Source organism: Pristiophorus japonicus, chromosome 5 (assembly GCF_044704955.1).
Source record: "Pristiophorus japonicus isolate sPriJap1 chromosome 5, sPriJap1.hap1, whole genome shotgun sequence".
Classification (NCBI taxonomy): Eukaryota; Metazoa; Chordata; class Chondrichthyes; family Pristiophoridae; genus Pristiophorus; species Pristiophorus japonicus.
The window spans coordinates 229,041,964-229,066,790 of record NC_091981.1 but is presented as its reverse complement, the minus strand read 5'-3'; the positions used below and the strand labels follow the sequence as shown (position 1 = coordinate 229,066,790).

The 24,827-nt window shown below is 45.7% G+C and overlaps 1 protein-coding gene across 1 annotated transcript in view; it reads right to left on the bottom strand.

Moving 5' to 3' along the window:
• Nucleotides 1-24,827, bottom strand: part of LOC139263974 (macrophage mannose receptor 1-like) — a 367,543-nt gene that overhangs the window by 162,116 nt on the left and 180,600 nt on the right. The window contains exon 8 of the mRNA XM_070880074.1: nt 15,573-15,730. Coding sequence (XP_070736175.1) covers nt 15,573-15,730 — 158 coding nt within the window. The remainder of the gene's footprint in view (nt 1-15,572; nt 15,731-24,827) is intronic.

Here is a 24,827-nt window from a genome sequence, read left to right as displayed (position 1 = left end):
ACCCTTGACTCACTTATCGTTCAAAAATCTGACTATCTCCATCTTAAATATATTCAATGACTCAGCCTCCATAGCTCTCTGGGGAAGAGAATTCCAAAGATTCACGACCCTCTGAGAGAAAAATTCCTCCTCATTTCCATTTTAAATGGGCAACCCCTTATTCTGAAACTATGCCCCCTGGTTCTAGATTCCCCCACGAGGGAAATATCCTCTCTACATTTACCCTGTCAAGCCCCCTCAGAATCTTATATGTTTCAATAAGATCACCTCTCATTCTGCTAAATTCCAATGAGTATAGGCCCAATCTGCTCAACCTTTCTTCATTAGACAACCCCTTCATCTCAGGATTCAACCTCGTGAACCTTCTCTGAATTGCCTCCAATGCAAGTATATCCCTCCTTAAATAAGGAGACCAAAACTGTATGCAGTACTCCAGGTGTGTTCTCACCAATAACCTATACATTTGTAGCAGGACTTCCCTATTTTTATACTCTAACCCCCTTGCAATAAAGGCCAACATTCCATTTGCCTTCCTAATTATTTGCTGTACCTGCATGCTAACATTTTGTGTTTCATGTACAAGGACCCCCTGATCCTTCTGTACAACCACATTTTGTAATCTTTCCTCATTTAAATAATAATTTGCTTGTTTATTTTCTTACCAAAGTGGATAAGCTTATATTTTCTCACATTATAGTCCATCTGCCAAATTTCTGCCCACTCACTTAGCCTAGCTATATTCCTTTGTAGATTCTTTGCGTCCTCCTCATAACTTGCTTCCCAACCTATCTTTGTATCATAAGCAAATTTGGTTACATTACACTCGGTCCCTTCATCTAAGTCATTGATTGTAAATAGTAAAGTCCAAGATTGTAAATAGTTGAGGTCCCAGCACTGATCCCTGTGGCACACCACTAGTTACAGTTTGCCTACCTGAAAGTGACCCATTTATCCCGATTCTCTGTTTCCTGTTAGTGAGCCAATCCTCTATCCATGCTAATATATTACCCCCAACCCCGTGAGCTCTTATCTTGTGCAGTAACCTTTTATTTGACACCTTATCGAATGTCTTCGGGAAATCCAAATATACGACATCTACTGGTTCCCCTTTATCCACCCTGCTCATTACATCCTCAATGAACTCTTATTAGAAAAATATTGTTTATCTTTTCATATATAGATTTAGATTGTGCTTAAATATATTTTAATGTTTTTCCTTCTTTGACACTTCCCACTCTGGCTTTCAGTCGCCTACCCACAGGGTTGGCGGTAATATATTAGCATGGATAGAGGATTGGCTAACTAACAGAAAACAGAGAGTCAGGATAAATGGGTCATTTTCCAGTTGGCAAACAGTGACTAGTGGGGTGCCGCAGGGATCAGTGCTGGGTCCTCAACTATTTACAATCTATATTAATGACTTGGATGAAGGGACTGAGTGTAATGTAGCCAAGTTTGCTGATGATACAAAGAGGGTGGGAAAGCAAATTGTGAGGAGGACACAAAAAATCTGCAAAGGGATATAGATGGGCTAAGTGAGTGGGCAAAAATTTGGCAGATGGAGTATAACGTAAGAAAATGTGAGGTTAACCACTTTGGCAAAAGTAATAGAAAAGAAAATTCTAATTTAAATGGAGAAAGATTGCAAAGTGCTGCAGTACAGAGGGACCTGAGGGTCCTTGTGCATGAAACACAAAAAGATAGTATGCAGGTACAGCAAGTAATCAGGAAGTCAAATGGAATGTTGGACTTTATTGCAAGGGGGATAGAGTACAAAAGCAGAGAAGTCCTGCTACAATTGTACAGGATATTGGTGAGGCTACACCTGGAGTACTGCATACAGTTTTGTTTTCCACATTTAAGGAAGGTTATACTTGCATTGGAGGCTGCTCAGAGAAGGTTCACTAGGTTGATTCCAGAAATGAGGAGGTTGACTTATGAGATAGGTTGGGCCTATACACATTGGAGTTCAGAAGAATGAGAGGTGATCTTATTGAAACTTATAAGATAATGAGGGGGCTCGACAAGTGGATGCAGAGAGGATATTTCCACTCATAGGGGAAACTAAAACTAAGGGGCCGCCCATTTAAAACTGAGATGAGGAGAAATTTCTTCTCTTAGAGGATTGTAAACGTATGGAATTCTCTGCCCCAGAGTGCTGTGGAGGCTGGGTCATTGAATATATTTAAGGCAGAGATCGACAGATTTTTGAGCGATAAGGCAGTAAAGTGTTATGGGGAGCAGACAAGGAAGTGGAGCTGAGTCCATGATCAGATCAGCCATGATCTTATTGAATGACAGAGCAGGCTCAAGGAGCCGTATGGCCTACTCCTGCTCCTATTTCTTATGTTCTTATGTTCTAGAACCAGCAAATTACAGGGCTATCAGCTTGATATTATAAGCTAATTGCTAGAAGGGATCATTGGAGATACACCTAGAAAGAGGGGTTATTAGAGGTCTTAGCATGGCTATACTGTCTTCATATTAGGCTTTGGTGAAGCTTCACATGGAATACTATGTCTGCTTTTAGTCCCCTCAAATGGTAGGTAATGTAGAGGCACTGGAAAAGGTTCAAAGAAGGGTCACTAGATTGATACCTCGTTAGAGAGCTGGTTGGGGGAAGGGGTGAGTAAAACTATAAAAGCATAGACTTCAAGGAGGTTTGATTGAGCCCTTTAAAACAATGAAAGGGATTAAATAGGAGATAGGCTATTTGAGTTAGATATTTTAGAGAGCTACGAGATGTAAGCATAGAACTAGGCTAGATGTCAGAAAGTACTTCTTTTTACAGAGAGTTGTCAACCTATGAAAGAAGTTTCCAGTTCATGCCGTGAATGCATATTGACTGCAAACATTTAAAAGGGAGCTAGATGAGTTCCTGAGTGTGGCCGACATAACTACATATAGAAGATAGGGCATCGTAGTCTGCTGGAACTTGTTTGATTGCCATTGGGGGTTGGAACAAAATTTTCGAGAATGTCTTTTCCTAAATTTCTCTAAGGTTTATTCTCTTTTTTTTTGCCTTTCCCAGGAACTTGTGTGGCTGGTTGTTGGGAGGAATGATGGTGGGGTGGGATGGATGGGGGTGTGCATTAGTTGCACCATGACGAGCTGGTCTTTTCCTTCATTTTCATATGTTCGTATGGTGAGTCCCCATGAGCAGAAGCTTAACAGGACAACCAGATCCACGCTAGCTATAGGAGCATCTCGCTCCCCTGTAACATTTACCACCAAAAAGGTCAAGAGCGGCAATGTCGTGGGAACACTATCGCCTCCAAGCTCCTCGCCAAGTCATGCACCATCCTGACTTGGACATATATTGGCATTATTGGACTAATAATAAAAGAATGTGAGTTCAAATCTATCATAACAAGTTTGAATATTTGAATTGAATTTAAAAATCTACAAGTAAAAACATGGTATCAGTACAAAGAATGACCACAAAGCTACTGGATTGTCGTAAAACTCAACGGATTCTCTAATGTTCTGCCGTCTTTACCCATCTAGCCTATATGTGACTCCAGTCCCACTCAACTGCCCTCTCAAGCAGCTTAGTTGATAGAAGGCAGTCTACCATTACCTTCTCAAGACAACTAGGGATAGGCAATAAATGACAGACATCCCACATCCCAAAAATGAATTCATAAAATGAATGATTCATTGTAATTGGGTCAAATCCTGGAATTTCCCATCTTATATGATCATGGAAGCACCAACAAAACAAGAAATGTAGCAGTTCATGGAGGAAGCCCACCATTATCTTCTCAAGGCATTAGGAATAAGCAATGAATGCGACCTTACAAATATCACCCATATGCCAGCAATAAATTTAAAAATACAACTAATATTAAATGTTTTTGAGTTGGTACTGCTACTGTCTGGAATTCTAGACTGCCATGTGATAAAAATGTAATTTGACATTAAATCAGTAGTCCTGGTGTCCTTGTTATAATGGAGTGATTCCTGCCAATCAATCGAAAGCTACCGGAAGCTGCTCAGAAGAATTTTGCGCATAACTGTCAGGTCCCAAATTTAAAAATAGCATTCACCACAGATGAAGGTCTGTGTAAAGGCCAACTCTAACAGTTTTTTCCCTTGTTGAAAATAATTTTATTATAAAGAAATATAAATAAAATTAAAAATGACATCATTTTCCCATTAGAAATTTGATTTCTAAACACACAATTAGCATGATAATGTTCACAGCCTTTTCTGCCCCTCTGCACATTTGAATTAGAGATTGAAAATAGCTGAGATTCCTCAGCCCAAAGCTCCTGGCTCAACTTTATCTTGTTTTATATGTTTCTCTTTCCTATCATCTAAGCAGGGTGCACACTGAACTTCACCGTTAAACCTACGAAGTCTTCCCAACCAAATATTTACATCGAATCATAGCAGTGTCCTAGGCCCAACCATCTTCAGCTGCTTCATCAATGACCTTTCCTCCATCATAAAATCAGAAGTGGGATGTTCGCTGATGATTGCACAGTGTTCAGTGCCATTCACAACTCCTCAGATAATGGAGCAGTCCATGCCCGCATGCAGCAAGACCTGGATGATATTTAGGTTTGAGCTGGTAAGTGGCAAGCAACATTCATGTCGCACAAGTGCCAGGTAATAACTATCTCCAATAAGCTAGAGTCTAACCACCGTCCCTTGACATTCAATGGTATTACCATCACTGAATCCCCCACCATCAACAACCAGGGGTCACCATTGACCAGAAACTTAACTGGACCAGCCACATAATACTGTGGCAACAAGAGCAGGTCAGTGGCTAGGTATTCTGTGGTGAGTGTCTCACCTCCTGACGCCCCAAAGCCTTTCCACCATCTACAAGGCACAAGTCAGGAATGTGATGGAATACTCTTCACTTGCCTGGATGAGTGCAGCTCCAACAACACTCAAGAAGCTCAACACCATCCAGGACAAAGCAGCCCGCTTGATTGGCACTCCATCCACCAACTTAAACATTCAATCCCTCTATCACCGGCACATCATGGCTGCAATTTGTACCATCTACAAGATGCATTGCAGCAACTCACCAAGGCTTTTTCGGCAGCAGCTCCCAAACCCACGACCTCTATCAGCTAGAAGGACAAGGGCAGCAAGTTCATGGGAGCACCATCACCTCCACGTTCCCCTTCCAAGTCATACACCATCCTGACTTGGAAGTATATCGCTGTTCCTTCATCGTCGCTGGGTCAAAATCCTGGAACTCCCTCACTAAAAGCACTGTGGGAGTACGTTCACCACACGGACTGCAGCGGTTCATGAAAGCGGCTCACCACTCTCTTGTCAAAGGCAATTAGAGATGAGCAATAAATGCTGGCCTTGCCAGTGATGCCCACATCCCAGGAACGAATAAAGAAAACAATTAGCATTTTACACGCATTAGGATTTAATGAACAGTTGGAGACTTTGGCCACCTTTGAGAAGCAGGGCTGTGAATTATTCTAGTGACTGGCAAAACTAATACAATTTCCACACTATCACAATGACTGCTGACTACGAAGTCTGGCAAAAACAACCAAGAGACCATTGGAACTATGCATGCGCAACGACTTTATGTCATTGACAGCAGTCGCGTCCATGTTAAAAAACAGCATATTTCCAGGTCATTTAACAGTTGTTTTCAACTGAGAAACAATGAAGATGCATTGCAGGAAATGAAATGCTACAATTGTACACTTCGAAGTAGGTCAAATGGAATATGTGTATGAAAGGAGCAGGTTCTTCAGTTCTACCTAGCACAGGAATTTCAAATGGAAATTAATATTGAGAAATACAAATCGAAAATGTGATTACAAAGTGAGGGAAAACTGATAATTAAGGCGTGTATAACTCATCTCTTAAAAATTTTAATATATCTTCTACAGATATCTTATTTTAATACTGGTGGTGAAATTCCATAAGACCTGAAAATGGTCACTGTCCGACATGCAAGATATGCCCGTGCCCGTTCAGAAGCACAGGCAGCACCTCAATTTGGTACTGACTGCTAATTTAAGTATTTGTAGTGCACAGCCTAGCAACTAACATGCTGCGTGCTGCTGATAGTCTGTGAGCTCAGCAGGGGGCCCAAGTTCATTTGAAATTCCTCTACTAGGCTAGCATGTTCCTTTTCAAGGCAGTTACTAGCCCTTAAACCGGAACTGCCTTTTCAAAAAAAAATGTAATCCTTCAGAACAAGGCAGTCTGCAACTCTTAAAGTTGTACTGCATTCTGTACATAACAAATGCTAAAAGTGCTTCAGCACTAACACAAATGGCTCAATAGGTCAGGGAAAGGGCACCCAGGGTCTTTGACCTTTTGCTATGTGCAGGGCGTGAATACTGGAAGAGAGGTCCTCTACCCACAGGAGGCCAGAAGGCCCTCCAAAAAGAGGGATGTGGAACCAGATCACCAACGCCATCACTGCCAGCACTGTCACCCCCAGGACTTGGCTCCAGTACTCAAAGAAGTTTTATGACTTCAGATCAGTAGCCAAAGCCAGTTAATGCACCTTCAAAAGCCATCTTCTACACTCTGCACCACTAGCCTCACACACGGCTCAATGCACCACAGCCCCATCATTCACCTACCAACAATCTCTACCAAACAGTAGGCACACCTCACATTGCTAGCTTCACCTTGTCCCCTTGGAGGAGACGGTGCTAGTCATTCTTGGCAGGGACATGGCTGAGCCCCTGGCTAGCAGCGGGCCTGAAAGAATACATGATACTGGTGTGTTATCATCCTTCTCACATCCCACTTCCCCCTCATGCCACAATATCTTCTGATATACAAGCTGCACATGGTGTAAGCATGCACCTCTTGCTTTCCTGCCCTCCCCTCACCACAACCCTACCCTTGTGCCTTCCTCAGTTCAGACACCCAAGAAATCCAGCCTGCCCAGCCAATGGTTAACCAAGAAGAGGGAGAGTAGAATGAAGAAGAAGAAACACTGCAAATTGATTTCACACCAGCTCTTGGAGATCGTCCTGCAAGGTCATCTGCATTGTTCCCCATTGAAAGGCAGCAGTCTTCCACTTGCCATGCTGCAGCCACTGGGGTAGCACATCACTAGGATAGGCAAGGTAGATGCAAGACAGTCACTGAGAGAATGCACAAGGGTAATTAGCTGATTTTTTGAAGTAATATTGGATGCATATATGGATAGAATTGTATTGTAAACTTTGCTTTGTGGTGGCTTTTATTTTAGCATTGGGGCCAAGAGGACGCTGCGAAGGTTAGTAACGGGGGGGGGGGGGGGGTGGGGGTGGAAGATGTGAGGCTAATGTTGAAAGGGGAATTGGGGGTGTGTTCACCAGTACTGAAGATGGATATCCCAGCCAGAAAGGGGCTGTCTGGGTTACCTCCTTCATTCCATTTCCTTCTCTTGTGCTTTTTCCTCTTCTGCTTCTTCCTCTTCCGTCTACGAGCACCTTGTTCTCTTTGCTGTCTCTGTTTCATTGCCATGTGATGTTGCAGCCCAAGGCAGACTGCAACTACAGCCCCCAGGACTGTGAGTAAATGGTGTTCACAGAGGCCTTCCTTTAACAGCCAAAGCCTTGCAAACATCCAGCAGCACTTGCTGCACACTTTGTGCAATACATATAAAGTCACTATGCCAATAAAATGAAGAAAAACACAATTCAAAAACTAAAATCTAAAGGTAGCTGAAAGAAGTTCCTATGGACTGGAGTGTAGCTAATGTAACCCCACTTTTTAAAAAAGTAGGGAGAGAGAAAATAGGGAATTATAGACAGGTTAGTCTGACATCGGTGGTGGGGAAAATGTTGGAATCAATTATTAAAGATGTAATAGCAGCGCATTTGGAAAGCAGTGATAGGATCGGTCCAAGTCAGCATGGATTTATGAAAGGGAAATCATACTTGACAAATCTTCTAGAATTTTTTGAGGATGTAACAAGTAGAGTGGACAAGGGGGAGCCAGTGGATGTGGTGTATTTAGACTATCAAAAGGCTTTTGACAAGGTCCCACACAAGATATTGGTGTGCAAAATTAAAGCACATGGTATTGGGGGTAATGTACTGACGTGGATAGAGAATTGGTTGGCAGACAGGAAGCAAAGAGTAGGAATAAACGGGTCCTTTTCAGAATGGCAGGCAGTGACTAGTGGGGTGCCGCAAGGTTCAGTGCTGGGACCCCAGCTATTTACAATATACATTAATGATTTAGACAAAGGAATTAAATGTAATATCTCCAAGTTTGCAGATGACACTAAGCTGGGTGGCAGTGTGAGCTGTGAGGAGGATTCTAAGAGGCTGCAGGGTGACTTGGACAGGTTAGGTGATGGGCAAATACATGGCAGATACGATATAATGTAGATAAATGTGAGGTTATCTACTTTGGTGGTAAAAACATGAAGGCAGATTATTATCTGAATGGTGACAGATTAGTAAAAGGGGAGGTGCAACGTGACCTGGGTGTCATGGTACATCAGTCATTGAAAGTTGGCATACAGGTACAGCAGGCAGTGAAGAAGACAAATGGCATGTTGGCCTTCATAGCGAGAGGATTTGAGTATAGGAGCAGGGAGGTCTTACTGCAGTTGTACAGAGCCTTGGTGAGGCCACACCTTGAATATTGTGTACAGTTTTGGTCTCCTAATCTGAGGAAGGACATTCTTGCTATCGAAGGAGTGCAGCGAAGTTCACCAGACTGATTCTCTGGATGACAGGACTGACATATGAAGAAAGACTGAATCGACTAGGCTTATATTCAATGGAATTTAGAAGAATGAGAGGGGATCTCATAGAAACAAATAAAATTCGAACAGGATTGGACAGGTTAGATGCAGGAAGAATGTTCCCGGTGTTGGGGAAGTCCAGAACCAGGGGTCATAGTCTAAGGATAAGGGGTAAACCATTTAGGACCGAGATGAGGAGAAACTTCTTCACTCAGAGAGTTGTGAATCTATGGAATTCTCTCCCACAGAAAGTTGTTGAGGCCAGTTCATTAGATATATTCAAAAGGAAGTTAGATGTGGCCCTTACCGCTAAAGGGATCAAGGGGTATGGAGAGAAAGCAGGAATGGGTTACTGAAGTGCATGATCAGCCATGATCACATGATGAATGGTGGTGCAGGTTCGAAGGGCCAAATGGACTAGTCCTGCACCTATTTTCTATGTTTCTATGTTTTTGTGTGTGTCCCTATAAGGAGCGCTGGCAGCATCTCTGTAATACTGCTGCAGGCATGTTCTTCCGTGCGTGGTTTGGAGAGGGAGCTATCAAGAGCGGCGATGTTCAAAACCTCAGTCGTGTGTCAATTCAGGTGTTGCACGCCGACTGATGTCATGATCTACATGGGAGGCATGCATGCAATGGTAGCGCTGCTGAACGCCTGAAAATTTCGACTGCCGCGCTTTACGCCGGAAGCAGGCAGAACTGAGGCAACCACCATTTTTTCAGCAAACCAATCTTACCAGCTGGCGCAAAACCTCCCAATTTCATGGCCCCCATGTTTAAAGCCAGATGAAGACCCTTCAGTTTGGATCTATGCTGGACTCTTGGGCTGCACCGGTGATGTAGCTTATGGAAATGGCCCTTTTGGCCTCAAAAATTTGTGACTGCGATCCCAACAGTTGCTATTTTTACCATAGTTTGTGGAGGACAACAGGTGATCACCTAATTTGCATTATGCCAGGAGGTGCACTGCAGATGTATCTCCAGCCTGCCCACTGTTTCCAGTGTTCCCCTCAGCTCTCTGTATAAGGAGGCTGATCACAACTTTTAAAACGATGTTCTCCAGGCTTCGGGGTTTCAGGTCACATCCCTGGCCAAGACCCTCCCCTGAAGGATTCACTTCTGCCCATCTGGAGGGCTCATCCCATTTGGGATACTGGCCTCCCAGTCCTACACTGACCGAAATTGCCCCTTTCTATAAGGCCAGTGGCCACCGAGAAAAGCAGCAGCCACGGGTCGATGCGAAAAGGCTGCCGAGTCTCTGTGGAGGGGCTGCCATTATTGAAATTGCCCTTCCTCAGGTTTCGAGCAGTGTACGGAACCACTCCGCCTGTTTCCCACTGCGGCGTACACGCGCTGACCCCTTACTGACCGGTGGCGACCCCTTCCTGAAATTGCCCTCTGGGAAATGTCTTCTTTCCCGGAATTGCCCCGCGTGAGCGGCCCTGCCGCCGATTGGTGCCACTGACAGCTTTTACTGTCGGTACCCTTTCTGTGGCTGGTGGTGCGGCTGCCCTTAAACGGGAGGTGGCGTTTCCGGCGACGCCATGTTATTTTTTTTTTGTCGGCTGACTGCCAAGTCACGCCAACAATTATGGCCGCGGGTACAGCTGGGCTGCCAACAGGCAGCCTGGCACCCCCTCTTGGGTGGTCCCGTGGTCCATATCGGTACCAATAACATAGGTAGAAAGAGGGATGAGGTCCTGCAGGCAGAGTTTAGGGAACTAGGAGAGAGATTAAAAAGCAGGACCTCAAAGGCAGTAATCTCCGGATTACTCCCAGTGCCACAAGCTAGTGAGTGCAGAAATAGGAGGAGAGAACAGATGAATACGTGGCTGGAGAGATGGTGCAGGTGGGAGCCCTTTAGTTTCCTGAGGCATTGGGACCACTTCTGGGAAGGTGGGACCTGTACAAGCCAGACATGTTACACCTCAACAGAGCCAGCATCAATATCCTCGTGGGAAGGTTTAATAGTGCTGTTGGGGAGTGTTTAAACTAGCTTGGCAGGGGTACGGGAACCTGAAAATAGATTCAGTAGGGAGGGGAGTAAAGCTGGAATTAGAAAGCAAAAATGAAGAAAGTGAGTTTGAAGGAGAGGGGAAACAAGCAGGAAAAAAGAGTAAAAAAACAAATTTAAATTGTTTAAATGCACGCAGCATTTGTAACAAAACAGATGAGTTGACCGCACAAATAGAGACAAATGGATATGATCTGATAGCCATTACAGATACGTTGTTGCAAGGTGACTAGGACTGGGAATTAAATATTCAGGGGTATTTGACAATCCAAAAGGACAGACAGAAAGGAAAAGGAGTTGGGGTAGCTCTATTGATAAAGGATGGAATCACTGCAATAGTGAGAAACGATATTGGCTCAAATGATCAGGATGTTGAAGCAGTTTGAGTGGAGATAAGGAACAATAAGGGGAAAAAGTCGCTGGTGGGCATAGTCTATAGGCCCCCTAACAGTAGGTCGGAGCATAAACTAGAAAATAGTGGGGGCTTGTAAAAAGGGAACACAATAATGCTGGATGCTGTTCACCTCCATATTGATTGGACAAATCAAATTCGTCCGGGTAGCTTTGAGGAAGAGTTCAAAGAGTGCATGAAGGACAGGTTCCTTGAGCAGTATGTAATGGAACCAACCAGGGGGAGGCTGTCTTAGATCTGGTCCTGTGTAATGAGACAGGATTAATAAACAATCTCCTAGTAAAGGATCCCATTGGAATGAGAGATCATAGAATGATTGAATTTCAAATTCAGATCGAGGGTGAGTAAGTTGGATCTCTAACCAGTGTACTAAGCTTAAATAAAGGAGACTTTGAAGGTATGAGGGCAGAGTTCGTTAAAGTGGACTGGGAAAATAAATTAAAGTGTAGGAAGGTTGATGAACAGTGTACATTTTAGGAGATATTTCACAACTCTCAAGAAAAATATACTCCAGTGAGGAGGAAAGGGTGTTAGAGAAAAGATAGCCATCCGTAGCTAACTAAAGAAATAAAGGATGGTATCCAATTAAAAACAAGGGCATACAAAGTGGCCAAAACTAGCAGGAGGATAGAAGATTGGGAAGCTTTTAAAAGCCAGCAAAGAATGACTAAAACAATGATTAAGAAAGGGAAGATAGACTGTGAAAGTAAACTAGCACAAAACATAAAAACAGATAGCAAGAGGTTCTATAGGCATATAAAAAGGAAACGAGTGGCTAAAGTAATTGTTGGCCCCTTAGAGGATGAGACTGGGGAATTAATAATGGGGAACATGGAGATGGCAGAAACTCTGAACAAATATTTTGTATCAGTCTTTACGGTATCCCAACAGTGGGCAGTCAAGGGGCTATAGGGAGGGAGGAACTTAACACAATCACAATCACTAAATTGGTGGTACTCAGTAAGATAATTGGACTAAAGGCAGATAAATCCCCTGGACCTGATGGCTTGCATCCTAGGGTCTTAAGAGAAGTAGCGGCAGGGATAGAGGATGCACTGGTTGTAATTTACCAAAATTCCCTGGATTCTGGGGAGGACACAGCAGATTGGAAAACTGCAAATGTAATGCCACTATTTAAAAAAGGAGGCAGACAAAAATCAGGAAACTATAGACCAGTTAGCCTAACTTCTATGCTTGGGTAAATGTTGGAGTCCATTATTAAAGAAGCAGTAGCAGGACATTTGAAAAATCATAATTCGGTAAGGCAGAGTCAGCATGGATTTATGAAGGGGAAGTCATGTTTGACAAATTTGCTGGAGTTCTTTGAGGGTGTAATGAACAGGGTGGATAAAGGGGAATCAGTGGATGTGGTGTATTTGAAGTTCCAGAAGGCATTTGACAAGGTGCCACATAAAAAGTTACTACACAAGATAAAAGTTCACGGGGTTGGGGGTAATATATTAGCATGGATAAAGGATTGGCTACTAGAAAACAGAGAATTGGAATAAATGGTTCATTCTCGGGTTGGCAATCAATAACTAGTGGGGTGCTGCAGGGATTAGTGCTGGGACCCTAACTATTTACAATTTATATTAACGACTTCGAAGAAGGGACTGAGTGTAATGTAGCCAAGTTTGCAAACAATCCAAAGATGGAAGGAAAAGCAATGTGTGAGGAGGACACAAAAAATCTGCAAAAGGACATAGACAGGCTAAGTGAGTGGGAAAAAATTTGGCAGATGGAGTATACATTTGGAAAGTGTGAGGTCATGCATTTTGGCAGAAAAAAGTCAAAGAGCAAGTTGTTATTTAAATGGTGATAGATTGCAAAGTGCTGCAGTACATCAGGACCTGGGGGTACTTGTGCATGAAACACAAAAGGTTAGTACGCAGGTATAGCAAGTGATCAGGAAGGCCAATGGAATCTTGGCCTTTATTGCAAAGGAGATGGAGTATAAAAGCAGGGAAGTCTTGCTACAGTTATACAAGGTATTGGTGAGGCCACGCCTGGAATGCTGCATGCAGTTTTGGTTTATATATTTACGAAATGATATACTTGCTTTGGAGGCAGTTCAGAAAAGTTCACTTGGTTGATTCCAGAGATGAGGGGGTTGACTTATAAGGAAAGGTTGAGGAGGTTGGGCCTCTACTCATTGGAATTCAGAAGATTGAGAGGTGATCTTATCGAAACGTATAAGATTATGACAAGATGGATGCAGAGAGGATATTTCTACTGATGGGGGAGACTAGAACTAGGGGGCATAATCTTAGAATAAGGGGCCGCCCATTTAAAACTGAGATGAGGAGGAATTTCTTCTCTCAGATGGTTGTAAATTTGTGAAATCTGTGGAATTTGCTGCCTCAGAGAGCTGTGGAAGCTGGGACATTGAATAAATTTAAGACAGAGAAAGACAGTTTCTTAACCGATAAGGGAATAAGGGGTTGTGCGGAGCAGGCGGGGAAGTGGACCTGAGTCCATGATCTGATCAGCCATGATCGTATTAAATGACAGATCAGGCTCAAGGGGCCCTATGGCCTACTCCTGCTCCTATTTCTTATGTTCTTACAAAACCCTCCTTGGTGGCCAAGTCTTTGCCACTAAAGTGGCTGCAGAATTCGCAGCGGCCCTCCCGTTTAACTGACAGGGAGGGACGGTATGACGCGCCAGTGCGATGACGTCATCTGTGTGATGCTGCTGACTTGCAGTGTCGGGCACTCCACCCCACCCCCACTTCCTCCCCCATGATGAGGCCACTTCCGCCCAGCTTTAAACAAAAGAGCGAAGTGCTGAATTTCTCCGGTTTGGCCGCCCCATGCTTCGGGCGGCCGGAACACTTCAGTAGCGGCAGGTGCGACTCATTTCTGGTGGTGGGCAACTTCGGCCCCCAGGTATACAATCATAGAAATTTACCACACAGAAGGAGGTCATTCGACCCATCATTTCTGTGCTGGCCGAAAAAGTACTATCCAGCCTAATCCCACTTTCCAGCTCTTGGTCCGTAGCCTTGTAGGTTATGGAACTTCAAGTGCTTATCCAATACATTTTAAATGTGATAAGCATTTCTGCCTCTACCCCCCTTGCAACATTCTCAGAAATCTCCTCTGTACCCTCTCTAGTGCAATCACATCTTTCCTGTAATGTGGTGACCAGAACTGTCTGCAGTAATCCAGCTGTGGCCTAACTAGTATCTTGTACAGTTCAAGCATAGCCACCCTGCTCTTATATTCTATGCCTCAGCCAATAAAGGAAAGTAACTCATGCCTTCTTAACCACCTTATCTACCTTTCCTGCTACCTTCAGGGATTTGTGGATGTGCACTGCATGGTCCCTCTTTTCCTATGCACTACTCAGTATCCTACCATTTATTGAGTATTCCTTTGATTTGTTAGCCCTCACCAAATGCATTGCCTCACACTTCTCTGGATTGAATTCCATTTGCCCCTTTTCTGCCCACCTGACCAGTCCAATGATATTTCTGCAGTCGACAGCTTTCTTCCTCACGGTCAACCACGTGGCCAATTTATGTATCATCTACAAACTTCTTAATCATGCCCCCTACAAAGTCTAAATCATTGACATATACCATAAAAAGCAAGGAACCCCACTGGAAGCAGCTTTCCAGTCACAAAAACACCCGTCGACCATTACCCTTTGCTGCCTGCCTCTCAGACAATTTAGGATCCAACTTGCCAATTTCCTTTGTATCCCATGGGCTTTTACTTCTCTGATCAGTCTGCTAAAGTGGGACCTTATCAAAAGCCTTGCTAAAATCCATGTAGACTACATCAAACGCACTACCCTCATCAAGCCTCCTTGTTAACCCCAAAGTCGGTCCAACAATGGTGGCCATGGGTTTGGCTGGGCGGCCAATAGGCAGCCTAGCACCCACTGGTGGCCCAGTGGACACCACTAAAGCCTATGCAGAGCTCGCAGCGAACCTCCCCTTTAACTGACGGGGAGGAACATTGTGACGTATCAGCGCGACGTGGCACGTCTACGGCACGCTGACGTCATCAGCGTTCACGAGTCTGCCCGCTTTCCGCCCCGCCCCCCGCCGACTTCCGCCCTGCTGGAGAAAAACCTTTAAAAAAAGGCAAAATCCCTTGAGACACAGCCCCAACAATTGGAGCGGTAAATCCCCAAAGAAATCAGTGAATGCGCCCCATTTCGGTCAGAGGCAATTTCGACCCCATGGTATCTTACTTTCCCTTTTAAGTAAATGTTAAGTCAGTCTTTTTATAATCTTAGCTTAGTATCAACTAACCACTGCTTATGGATTTATCTCTTCTCTTGTCCCAAACTTTTTTTGCTTGGACATGCACCATACTATTGACCTTAGCACTTCATCTAGCTTTCTTAAAAAATCTCTTCTCCACTCATTATACATTAACATATGTAAAAGAGCTCATTTGTCATAATTTGAAAATTAATACATTTTATTGTAACCCTCACCTTTGTCTTCATCACAACACAATCCTCTTGCTTATTATTAAAGTGACTTGGTTCATCATGCAGCCAGGTAGTAAAAGTTACTGGGGATCCATCTGTCCATTCGAACAGCATCTGCATCTTAAGATCATTCATTCCAATCCACACCTCATCAGTGGATACTGCAATAGATTCAAAAACAATGCATTTTAACGGATGGAATTCAACTCCAAACATGCAGAATATCTTGAAGGATAGGGTAGATTATCCTCTACCCGGCAGCTGGAGAACTGGTGCCCCTTGTGCAGAGAAAAAGAACATAAAGCATAGATGTGATACATCAGGTCACCTTCCCAATTATACTGTCCCGGGATATCCTGCGTAGGTGTGTCTGCGTCTGTAGAAGAGTTCAAGCCCAGCACTTGTAATTTAGTAAGACTGGAGGAGGCATTCCCAGATTCCCTTTCATTCTTGCTCCAAGTACGCTCATTGAATGCCCCAGACCTCTTTGTGCAGGGGTCTACTCCCAACCTCTGATGGAGCAGAGGGTCTGCAGTGACTCCAGGTGCAAGCTGAAGATGCAGTATTATAATTTTGCTAATAGAACCTACCCACCCTTCCCTGCGAACCCCAGGGATGATTTCAAGCACTCAAAACCTTCTGGCTGCAGCTCTCCACTGATCTCGGTGTCCCAGAGAATAACTAAATCCCTAAATTTAGGCACACAAGCCAACCAGGTGAGCAGGCCCATGCCTGGAGTTCCCGTAGGAGGAGAAACGTTACATCCTCACAGGTGCAGCACACCAGAAGTTCATGGGGTCTATCAGTCACTCGTATTGCGAAATCTCTAAATACTCTGAAAACAATTCACAATGGAATTTCCTGCCATACAAAATATTACTGTTGAAAGAAGCTTATAATTATTCGCTCTCATTGAAAATATCGTAAGCTTAGAAATTGTTGTTGATGTACTATTAATGGGCCAGCTAGGTTTGTGACAATCACTACACACACTGGTTAACTCCTCCCTCACCACATAGTTTCTGGAGCTGCATTAAAATGTGTGCTTTAAATCCTGCATAACAGGCCAAGCAATGAAACAGAAGTAATAATTCTGACAACCAGCTGTGAATTGCAACTATGAGCCTGCTCCTCAACAACTGAGGGGAGAGAAATGTATTAAAAGTGGCAAATTCCAATGAGTATTTGGATTAAAAAAAGGTGTGATTCACCTGTATCTTGAGCTCAGAACTGTAACACGTTTGGATCCCCAACCTATCCATCCCTGGTTCGGTAGTAAGTACTATCTGTTAAGTACATATTAAATACGATTGTATGGACTGCATGCTTAATAAACTATGAACACTGACCTCAACGTGTAAGAACCCTATTGATTTGAGGAGTAGTTAGAAGGTCAAATAATAAATGGGGACAGTTACTTTATAGATGGTGGACAGCATTAAGAAATGGTTTCACTGTGGTATATATTGCCTGGCATTTTGAATTAGTGCTTGGTGCACCAACCATTGCTGGTTCGGCAGCAAGTTTCTCTGTTATTTTCACACTCTTGTTGTGCTGTGGTTTTGCTATCCTGTTTTTCAGTCCACATGGTAAGGCATTTTCACAAAGCTAAATGTGACACATGCAATGGCTGACATTTATTCAAGAAATCCTTTGGCTGGCTTGTATTTTAAGGTGTAACACCCTCACCCACCCCCACCCTAACCTGAACAGTCGAGACATCTGAAGCACAGCATTAAAATCCCAATGGTACGTTCGATAATCATTCTGGTTATAGTAATGCGTTGTTGTTCCTGCATTCAGATTCTCCCTGTGATTGGTGGAATGGTCATGTACTATGACTGCAGAGATTTGCTTTGGTCTCCAAGGAGCCTCCTTCAATTCTTCCTTCCCCTGGCACGGATGATTTACTTAAAATAAAAACATTGTGAGAGGATCTGCAAAGCAGGCATTCACTTATAGGTTCTGTGCTGCTGGTTGTATACCAATGAAAAAACAAAATCCTTTCATACAGGGCACATCATTGCACGTAGACTCAAATGCAATCTGGGTGCAATTGATGGCCTCCTGAACTCTGGGTAAACCACCTGCAGAATTATGTTATCCTCTCAATGTTGCTGCTATTGGTCAACAACATATGTAATGTAATTGTCGCACCTGCTGAATAATGTATTTGTGACTTCCTTGATGCACTTGTGGACAGCAAATTGGCTGACACTGTAAAAGTACCGAGTATTGGCCGAGAAGGAACCAGACACAAAGACCAGAATTTTCCCAGTCCCGAGCGTGCGGGTCTGGGGGTGGGTCAGCAGTAAACAGCGCTGAAATTGCCAGCGCGTCGGGAACACACCATCATCCCGCCGACTTTTGCATTTAACTCAGGCATGTTTCCCAGTGCGTCATGGACTTGCTCGGCAGAGGCGAGCGACCTCATTGAAGTACTTAAATGCGTGTTGAGAGACCCTTCAGATACTGCTTAAAAGCATGTTTTGGCTTTAACTTCTTGAGCATTGAATTTACGCAACATGGAAACCTCCCCTGTGAAGGGGAGGTGGAATCTCATTGCGCGAGTCCATTAATTGACACTGGGAAAAACACATAAATGCTGCTGACTTGGCTAAAGGTAAGCTCTTTCTGACTCCATTTTGAGCAGAGATTTAGCTGTCAGGAGTTTACCGGTCATTACTGAAACCTTGGAAGCCACTCTCACCACATTGCTAGTCACTCTCACTACATTGAGGGACATTGGGCTGGATTTTCCAGTCCTTTGCGCTCCGGGTTTCGCCCCGGAGCGGCATGAATGGCGCCATTCAAGTCTCCTTTGCTCATTCGCGATCCTCCAATTTGTTTTTGCGGCGGTGCTCAGCAGCACCACCGGGAAGAGCTACACTGGGTGTGCAAAGCCTCTCGTTGTGACACCTTAACACCATCGCCCACCCCACCCGCCCACTCAAGGCCTCTCTCGGAGCACACACGGCCCGGCACTTTAGTTCGCAAGTTTACCATTTTTGTGCCTCGAAAAGTGTACAAAGTCTCTCTTCATTCTGTGCCTCCTAGCTCAGGGCCCAGATGGTGAAAATTCCTTACCAAAGCGCAGGCTAGTCCCTGCTGGTAACTTTCCCGCCCCACCTCCGTTTCCGCCTCGAAAACTGAAAAGCCTAAAATCCAGCTCTTGGTTTCTGATCTCCACTTTACCTGCCATGTATTACATCAGCAGAGGTGACATCAGCATGCTGCCTCACCTTGGACCTCAGAATCAGACCAAGATGAGCCCCAGCACCAACAACAGCAGCCACATCAGCAGCTTTCCCCTCAACAACCTGATGCTGCACAGGAGAGAGGGGGTCAGCACAGGGCTTCACTGTGCCGGAGGAGGTACGCCAACACAGGGTATACAGGCAGTGGATGAGTTTTCTGGACATGACTGAGCAGCAGTGCTTCAGGGGACTCACTTCGTCGCAGAAATTTGTGGCTTGTTGGAACATGACCTGCTGCCCAGAGGACCTGGTGGACACATCTTACCAGTGGCTGTCAAAGTCACCACTGCCCTCAACTTCTTCACCTCAGGCTCCTTCCAGGGATCTGCAGCAGACATTTGCAGGATCTAACAGTCGGCTGCCCACAGATGCATTGCCCAGTTGACCGATGCCATGTTTGACAAGTCAGCCAATTATGTCAACTTTGCCACTGATGAAGCCAGTCAGACTAAACGGGGGCTCGGCTTTGTGACTCTGGCTGGATTCCCACAGGTGTAGGACATCATCAACTGCACACATGTGACCAGCAAGGCACCCTCACATCACCGAGGAGTGTTTGTGAACCGCAAGGGCTTCCACTTCCTCAATGTGCACCTCGTCTGCAACCATAAAAAGATCATCATACATGTGTGCACCAGATTCCCTGGCAGCTGTCATGATTCTTTCATCTTGCACCAGTCCACCCTCCCTCAACTCTTCGCTCCTCCAAACAGACTTACTGGCTGGCTGCTTGGAGCCATGGGCTATCGACTGAAGACGTGGCTCATGATACCATTGAGGATGCCAAGTACTGAGGCTGAGGAGCATTATAATGAGAGCCACATGTCTATCAGATGTGTCTTAGAGCAAGCAATATGTATGCTGAAGATGCAGGTTCAGATGCCTTGGCGGATCTGGAGGAACCCTTCAGTATGCACCAGCCAGGGTATCCAGGGTTGTCATTTGCTATGCGCTGCACAACATGGTGCAGCAGTGAGTATTGGAGCTGTGAGAGGAGCGAGGTGTAGAGCGCACAGCTTCTTCTTCAGAGTAGGAAGAGAAGGAAGCACAGGTGGAGACAATGAGGAGGAGGAGGAGGTGGATGTAGAGATGGCACCAGCAGCAGTGCACATTGTTGCCCAGCAGGCACGGGATGGCCTCATAATGACCAGATTTTCTTAACCTGCTCCAATGCACCAATATGGCTGCCACATGCTGTAGGTCAGGTCCAAGACCACCCCAACCACTGTCGTCGAGCTACAGTATGCGGACGACGCCTGCGTTTGCGCACATACAGAGGCTGAACTCCAGGACATAGTCGACATATTTACTGAGGCGTACAAAAGGAGAGGCCTTACGCTAAACATCCTAAAGACAAAGGTCCTCCACTAGCTTGTCCTCGCCACACAACACTGACCCCCAGTTATCAAGATCCACGGCGCGGCCCTGGACACCATGGACCACTTCCCATATCTCGGGAACCTTCTCTCAACAAGAGCAGGCATCGACGACGAGATCCAACACCGCCTCCAGTGCACCAGTGCAGCTTTCGGCCACCTGAGGAAAAGAGTGTTTGAAGACCAGGCCCTCAAAACTGCCACCAAGCTCATGGTCTAGAGAGCTGTAGTAATACCCGCCCTCTTGTATGGCTCAGAAACATACAGGAGGGTGGGTAGTACCATGTACAGTAGAAACCTCAAGCCGCTGGAGAAATATCACCAACGATGTCGCCGCAAGATCCTTCAAATCCCCTGGGAGGACAGACGCACCAACATCAGCGTCCTCATCCAGGCTAACATCCCCAGCATTGAAGCACTGACCACACTCGATCAGCTTCGCTGGGCAGGCCACATTGTTCGCATGCCAGACACGAGACTCCCAAAGCAAGTGCGCTATGCGGAGCTCCTTCACAGCAAACGAGCCAAAGGTGGGCAGCAGAAATGCTACAAGGACACCCTCAACGCCTCCCTGATAAAGTGCGACATCCCACTGACATCTGGGAGTCCCTGGCCAAAGACCGCCCGAAGTGGAGAAAGTGCATCCAAGAGGGCGCTGAGCACCTCGAATCTCAACGCTGAGGGCATGCAGAAATGAAGCGCAGGCAAACCAGTCCCACCCATCCCTTCCCTCAACGACTATCTGTCCCACCTGTGACAGAATCTGTGACTTTAATATTGGACTGTACAGACACCAAAGAACTCACGTCAGGAGTGGAAGCAAGTCTTCCTCGATTCCGAGGGACTGCCTATGATGATGATGATGATGATGACGACATGCTGTACTAAGTTTCCCCCCGCTGCCACACTTCATTGGCTGTAAAGTGCTTTTGAGACATCCAGTGGTCGTGAAAGGCACTATATAAATGCAAGTCTTTATTTTATAACACAATAAAGCAGGCCTACAATGATCACGCCACTCCTTTCACCCATAGTCCCATTGCTCAAGGTTAAGTAATGTCTCACCATTCACTCCAAATGACAAGGCCACTACCCAGGTAAAGGCAAAAATGGACAAGACCAGATAGTGGTGCAAAGAAATAAATTTAGCTGCGCCATAAATAAAACTGAAACTTATCACATGATGTTGTGTATCTGTAAAGCATGCACTTCCATGTTCCAGGGAGCGCATCCCCTGAAGTCCCAAGGGATTCCAGCATCCCTTGGGAGCACTGTATATAAGCTGGCCCCTAAGGCCTATTCCTCACTCTGGAGTGTCTTAATAAAGACTGAGGTCACTGTTACTTTAACCTCCCTGTGTCTGTGTTAGGAACACAATAACTGGCGACGAATATACAAATCCAACGCAAAGATGCAGCAAACTGTGGGCATCCTGGAGAAGTTCTCGGAGGGTGAGGACTGGGAAGTCTATGTCGAACAGCTAGACCAGTACTTTGTAGCCAACGAACTGGACGGAGAAGGAAGCGCTGCAAAAAGGAGAGCGGTCTTCCTCACGGTCTGCAGAGCACCGACCTACAGCCTCATGAAGAATCTTCTGGCTCTGGTGAAACCAAAGATAAGTCGTATGAGGAGCTGTGTACACTGGTTCGAGAGCATCTTAACCCGAGGGAGAGCGTGCTGATGGCGAGGTATCGGTTCTACACGTGCCAGCGATCTGAAGGTCAGGAAGTGGCGAGCTACGTCGCCGAGCTAAGGCGACTTGCAGGACAATGTGAGTATGATAGCTACCTGGAGCAAATGCTCAGAGACTTTTTTGTACAGGGCATTGGACACAAGACCATCCTACTAAAACTTTTGACTGTAGCGACACCGACCCTCAGTAAGGCCATTGCAATAGCACAGGCGTTTATGTCCACCAGTGATAACACTAAACAAATCTCTCAACACACTAGTGCTGGCAATGTTCATAAATTAACTGGAACTGTGTTTGCGAGCAGAAATGTACAGGGCAGAAACCACCAGTCTGCAACTGCCAGCAGGCCTCAGGTGAACCAGATGACTCTGAGAGGCGGGAGTTCCTGGTGTTGGTGAGGCCTATAAAGGCTCAGCGGCAGCGAGAGGCAGTGGCAGTCCGAGAGGCGGGAGTTCCTGGCGTTGATGAGGCCTATAAAGGCTCAGCGGCAACAAGAGGCGGTGGCAGTCCGCGAGGTGGGAGTTCCTGGCGTTGGTGAGGCCTATAAACGCTCAGCGGCAGCGAGAGGCGGTGGCAGTCCGAGAGGCGGGAGTTCCTGGTGTTGGTGAAGCCTATAAAGGCTCAGCGGCAGCGAGAGGCAGCGGCAGTCCGAAAGGCGGGAGTTCCTGGCGTTGGTGAGGCCTATAAAGTCTCAGCGGCAGCAAGAGGCGGCGGCAGTCCGAGAGGCGGGAGTTCCTGGCGTTGGTGAGGCCTATAAAGGCTCAGCAGCAGCGAGAGGCGGCGGCAGTCCGAGAGGCGGGAGTTCCTGGCGTTGGTGAGGCCTATAAAGGCTCAGCAGCAGCGAGAAGCGTACCTGTGCAACTGCAGCGGGGAGAGAAGGCAAAAAAGAAGTAGAAAGAAATCAAAAGGTGACGTCACAGCCAAGGGGGTAAGTGATTGGCTGGTGATTGGTGAGTAGTTTTTCTTTTTTCTCTTCTATAACAGTGAGTAAACGTTAACATTGTTGTTGCCAATTTAAGTGTATCTAAGGGTTAAGTCATGGCAGGAGAGCTCAGTCGGGTGTTATGCTCCTCCTGTACCATGTGAGAACTCACGGATGACTCCAGTGTCCCTGACGACTATGTGTGCGGGAAGTGTATCCTCCTCCAGCTCCTGACAGACCGCGTTGCGGAGTTGGAGCTGAGGAGGGTTCACTCTGGAGCATCCACGATGCTGAGAATGACGTGAGTAGCACGTGTAGCGAGTTGGTCGTACCGCAGGGAAAGGGTCCACAGCCAGATAGGGAATGGAAGACCAACAGGAAGAGCAGTGCAAGGAAGGTAGTGCAGGGGTCCCCTGTGGTCATCCCCCTGCAAAACAGATACACTGCTTTGGGTACTGTTGGGGGGGATGACTCATCAGGGGAGGGCAGCAGCAGTCAAGTTCATGGCACCGTGGCTGGCTCTGTTGCACAGGAGTGCAGGAAAAAGAGTGGGAGAGCGATAGTGATAGGGGATTCAATTGTAAGGGGAATAGATAGGCGTTTCTGCGGCCACAACCGAGACTCCAGGATAGTATGTTGCCTCCCTGGTGCAAGGGTCAAGGATGTCTCAGATTGGGTGCAGAACATTCTAAAAAGGGAAGGAGATCAGCCAGTTGTTGTGGTGCACATTGGTACCAACGACATTGGTAAAAAAAGGGATGAGGTCCTACGAAACGAATTTAAGGAGCTAGGAGCTAAATTAAAAAGTAGGACCTCAAAAGTAGTAATCTCGGGATTGCTACCAGTGCCACATGCTAGTCAGAGTAGGAATCGCAGGATAGCGCAGAAGAATACGTGGCTTGAGCAGTGGTGCAGCAGGGAGAGATTCAAATTCCTGGGGCATTGGAACCGGTTCTGGGGGAGGTAGGACCAGTACAAACTGGACGGTCCGCACCTGGGCAGGACCAGAACCAATGTCCAAGGGGGAGTGTTTGCTAGTGCTGTTGGGGAGGAGTTAAACTAATATGGCAGGGGGATGGGAACCAATGCAGGGAGACAGAGGGAAACAAAAAGGAGGCAAAAGCAAAAGACAGAAAGGAGATGAGGAAAAGTGGAGGGCAGAGAAACCCAAGGCAAAGAACAAAAAGGGCCATTGTACAGCAAAATTCTAAAAGGACAAAGGGTGTTAAAAAAACAAGCCTGAACGCTTTTTGTCTTAATGCAAGGAGTATCCGTAATAAGGTGGATAAATTAAATGTGCCAATATATGTTAACAAATATGATGTGATTGGGATTACGGAGACGTGGCTCCAGGATGATCAGGGCTGGGAACTCAACATCCAGGGGTATTCAACATTCAGGAAGGATAGAATAAAAGGAAAAGGAGGTGGGGTAGCATTGCTGGTTAAGGAGGAGATTAACGCAACAGTTAGGAAGGACATTAGCTTGGATGATGTGGAATCTATATGGGTAGAGCTGCAGAACACCAAAGGGCAAAAAACATTAGTGGGAGTTGTGTACAGACCTCCAAACAGTAGCAGTGATGTTGGGAGGGCATCAAACAGGAAATTAGGGGTGCATGCAATAAAGGTGCAGCAGTTATCATGGGTGACTTTAATATGCACATAGATTGGGTTAACCAAACTGGAAGCAATACGGTGGAGGAGGATTTCCTGGAGTGCATAAGGGATGGTTTTTTAGACCAATATGTCGAGGAACCAACTAGGGGGGAGGCCATCTTAGACTGGGTGTTGTGTAATGAGAGAGGATTAATTAGCAATCTCGTTGTGCGAGGCCCCTTGGGGAAGAGTGACCATAATATGGTGGAATTCTGCATTCGGATGGAGAATGAAACAGTTAATTCAGAGACCATGGTCCAGAACTTAAAGAGGGCTAACTTTGAAGGTATGAGGCGTGAATTGGCTAGGATAGATTGTCGAATGATACTTAAGGGGTTGACAGTGGATGGGC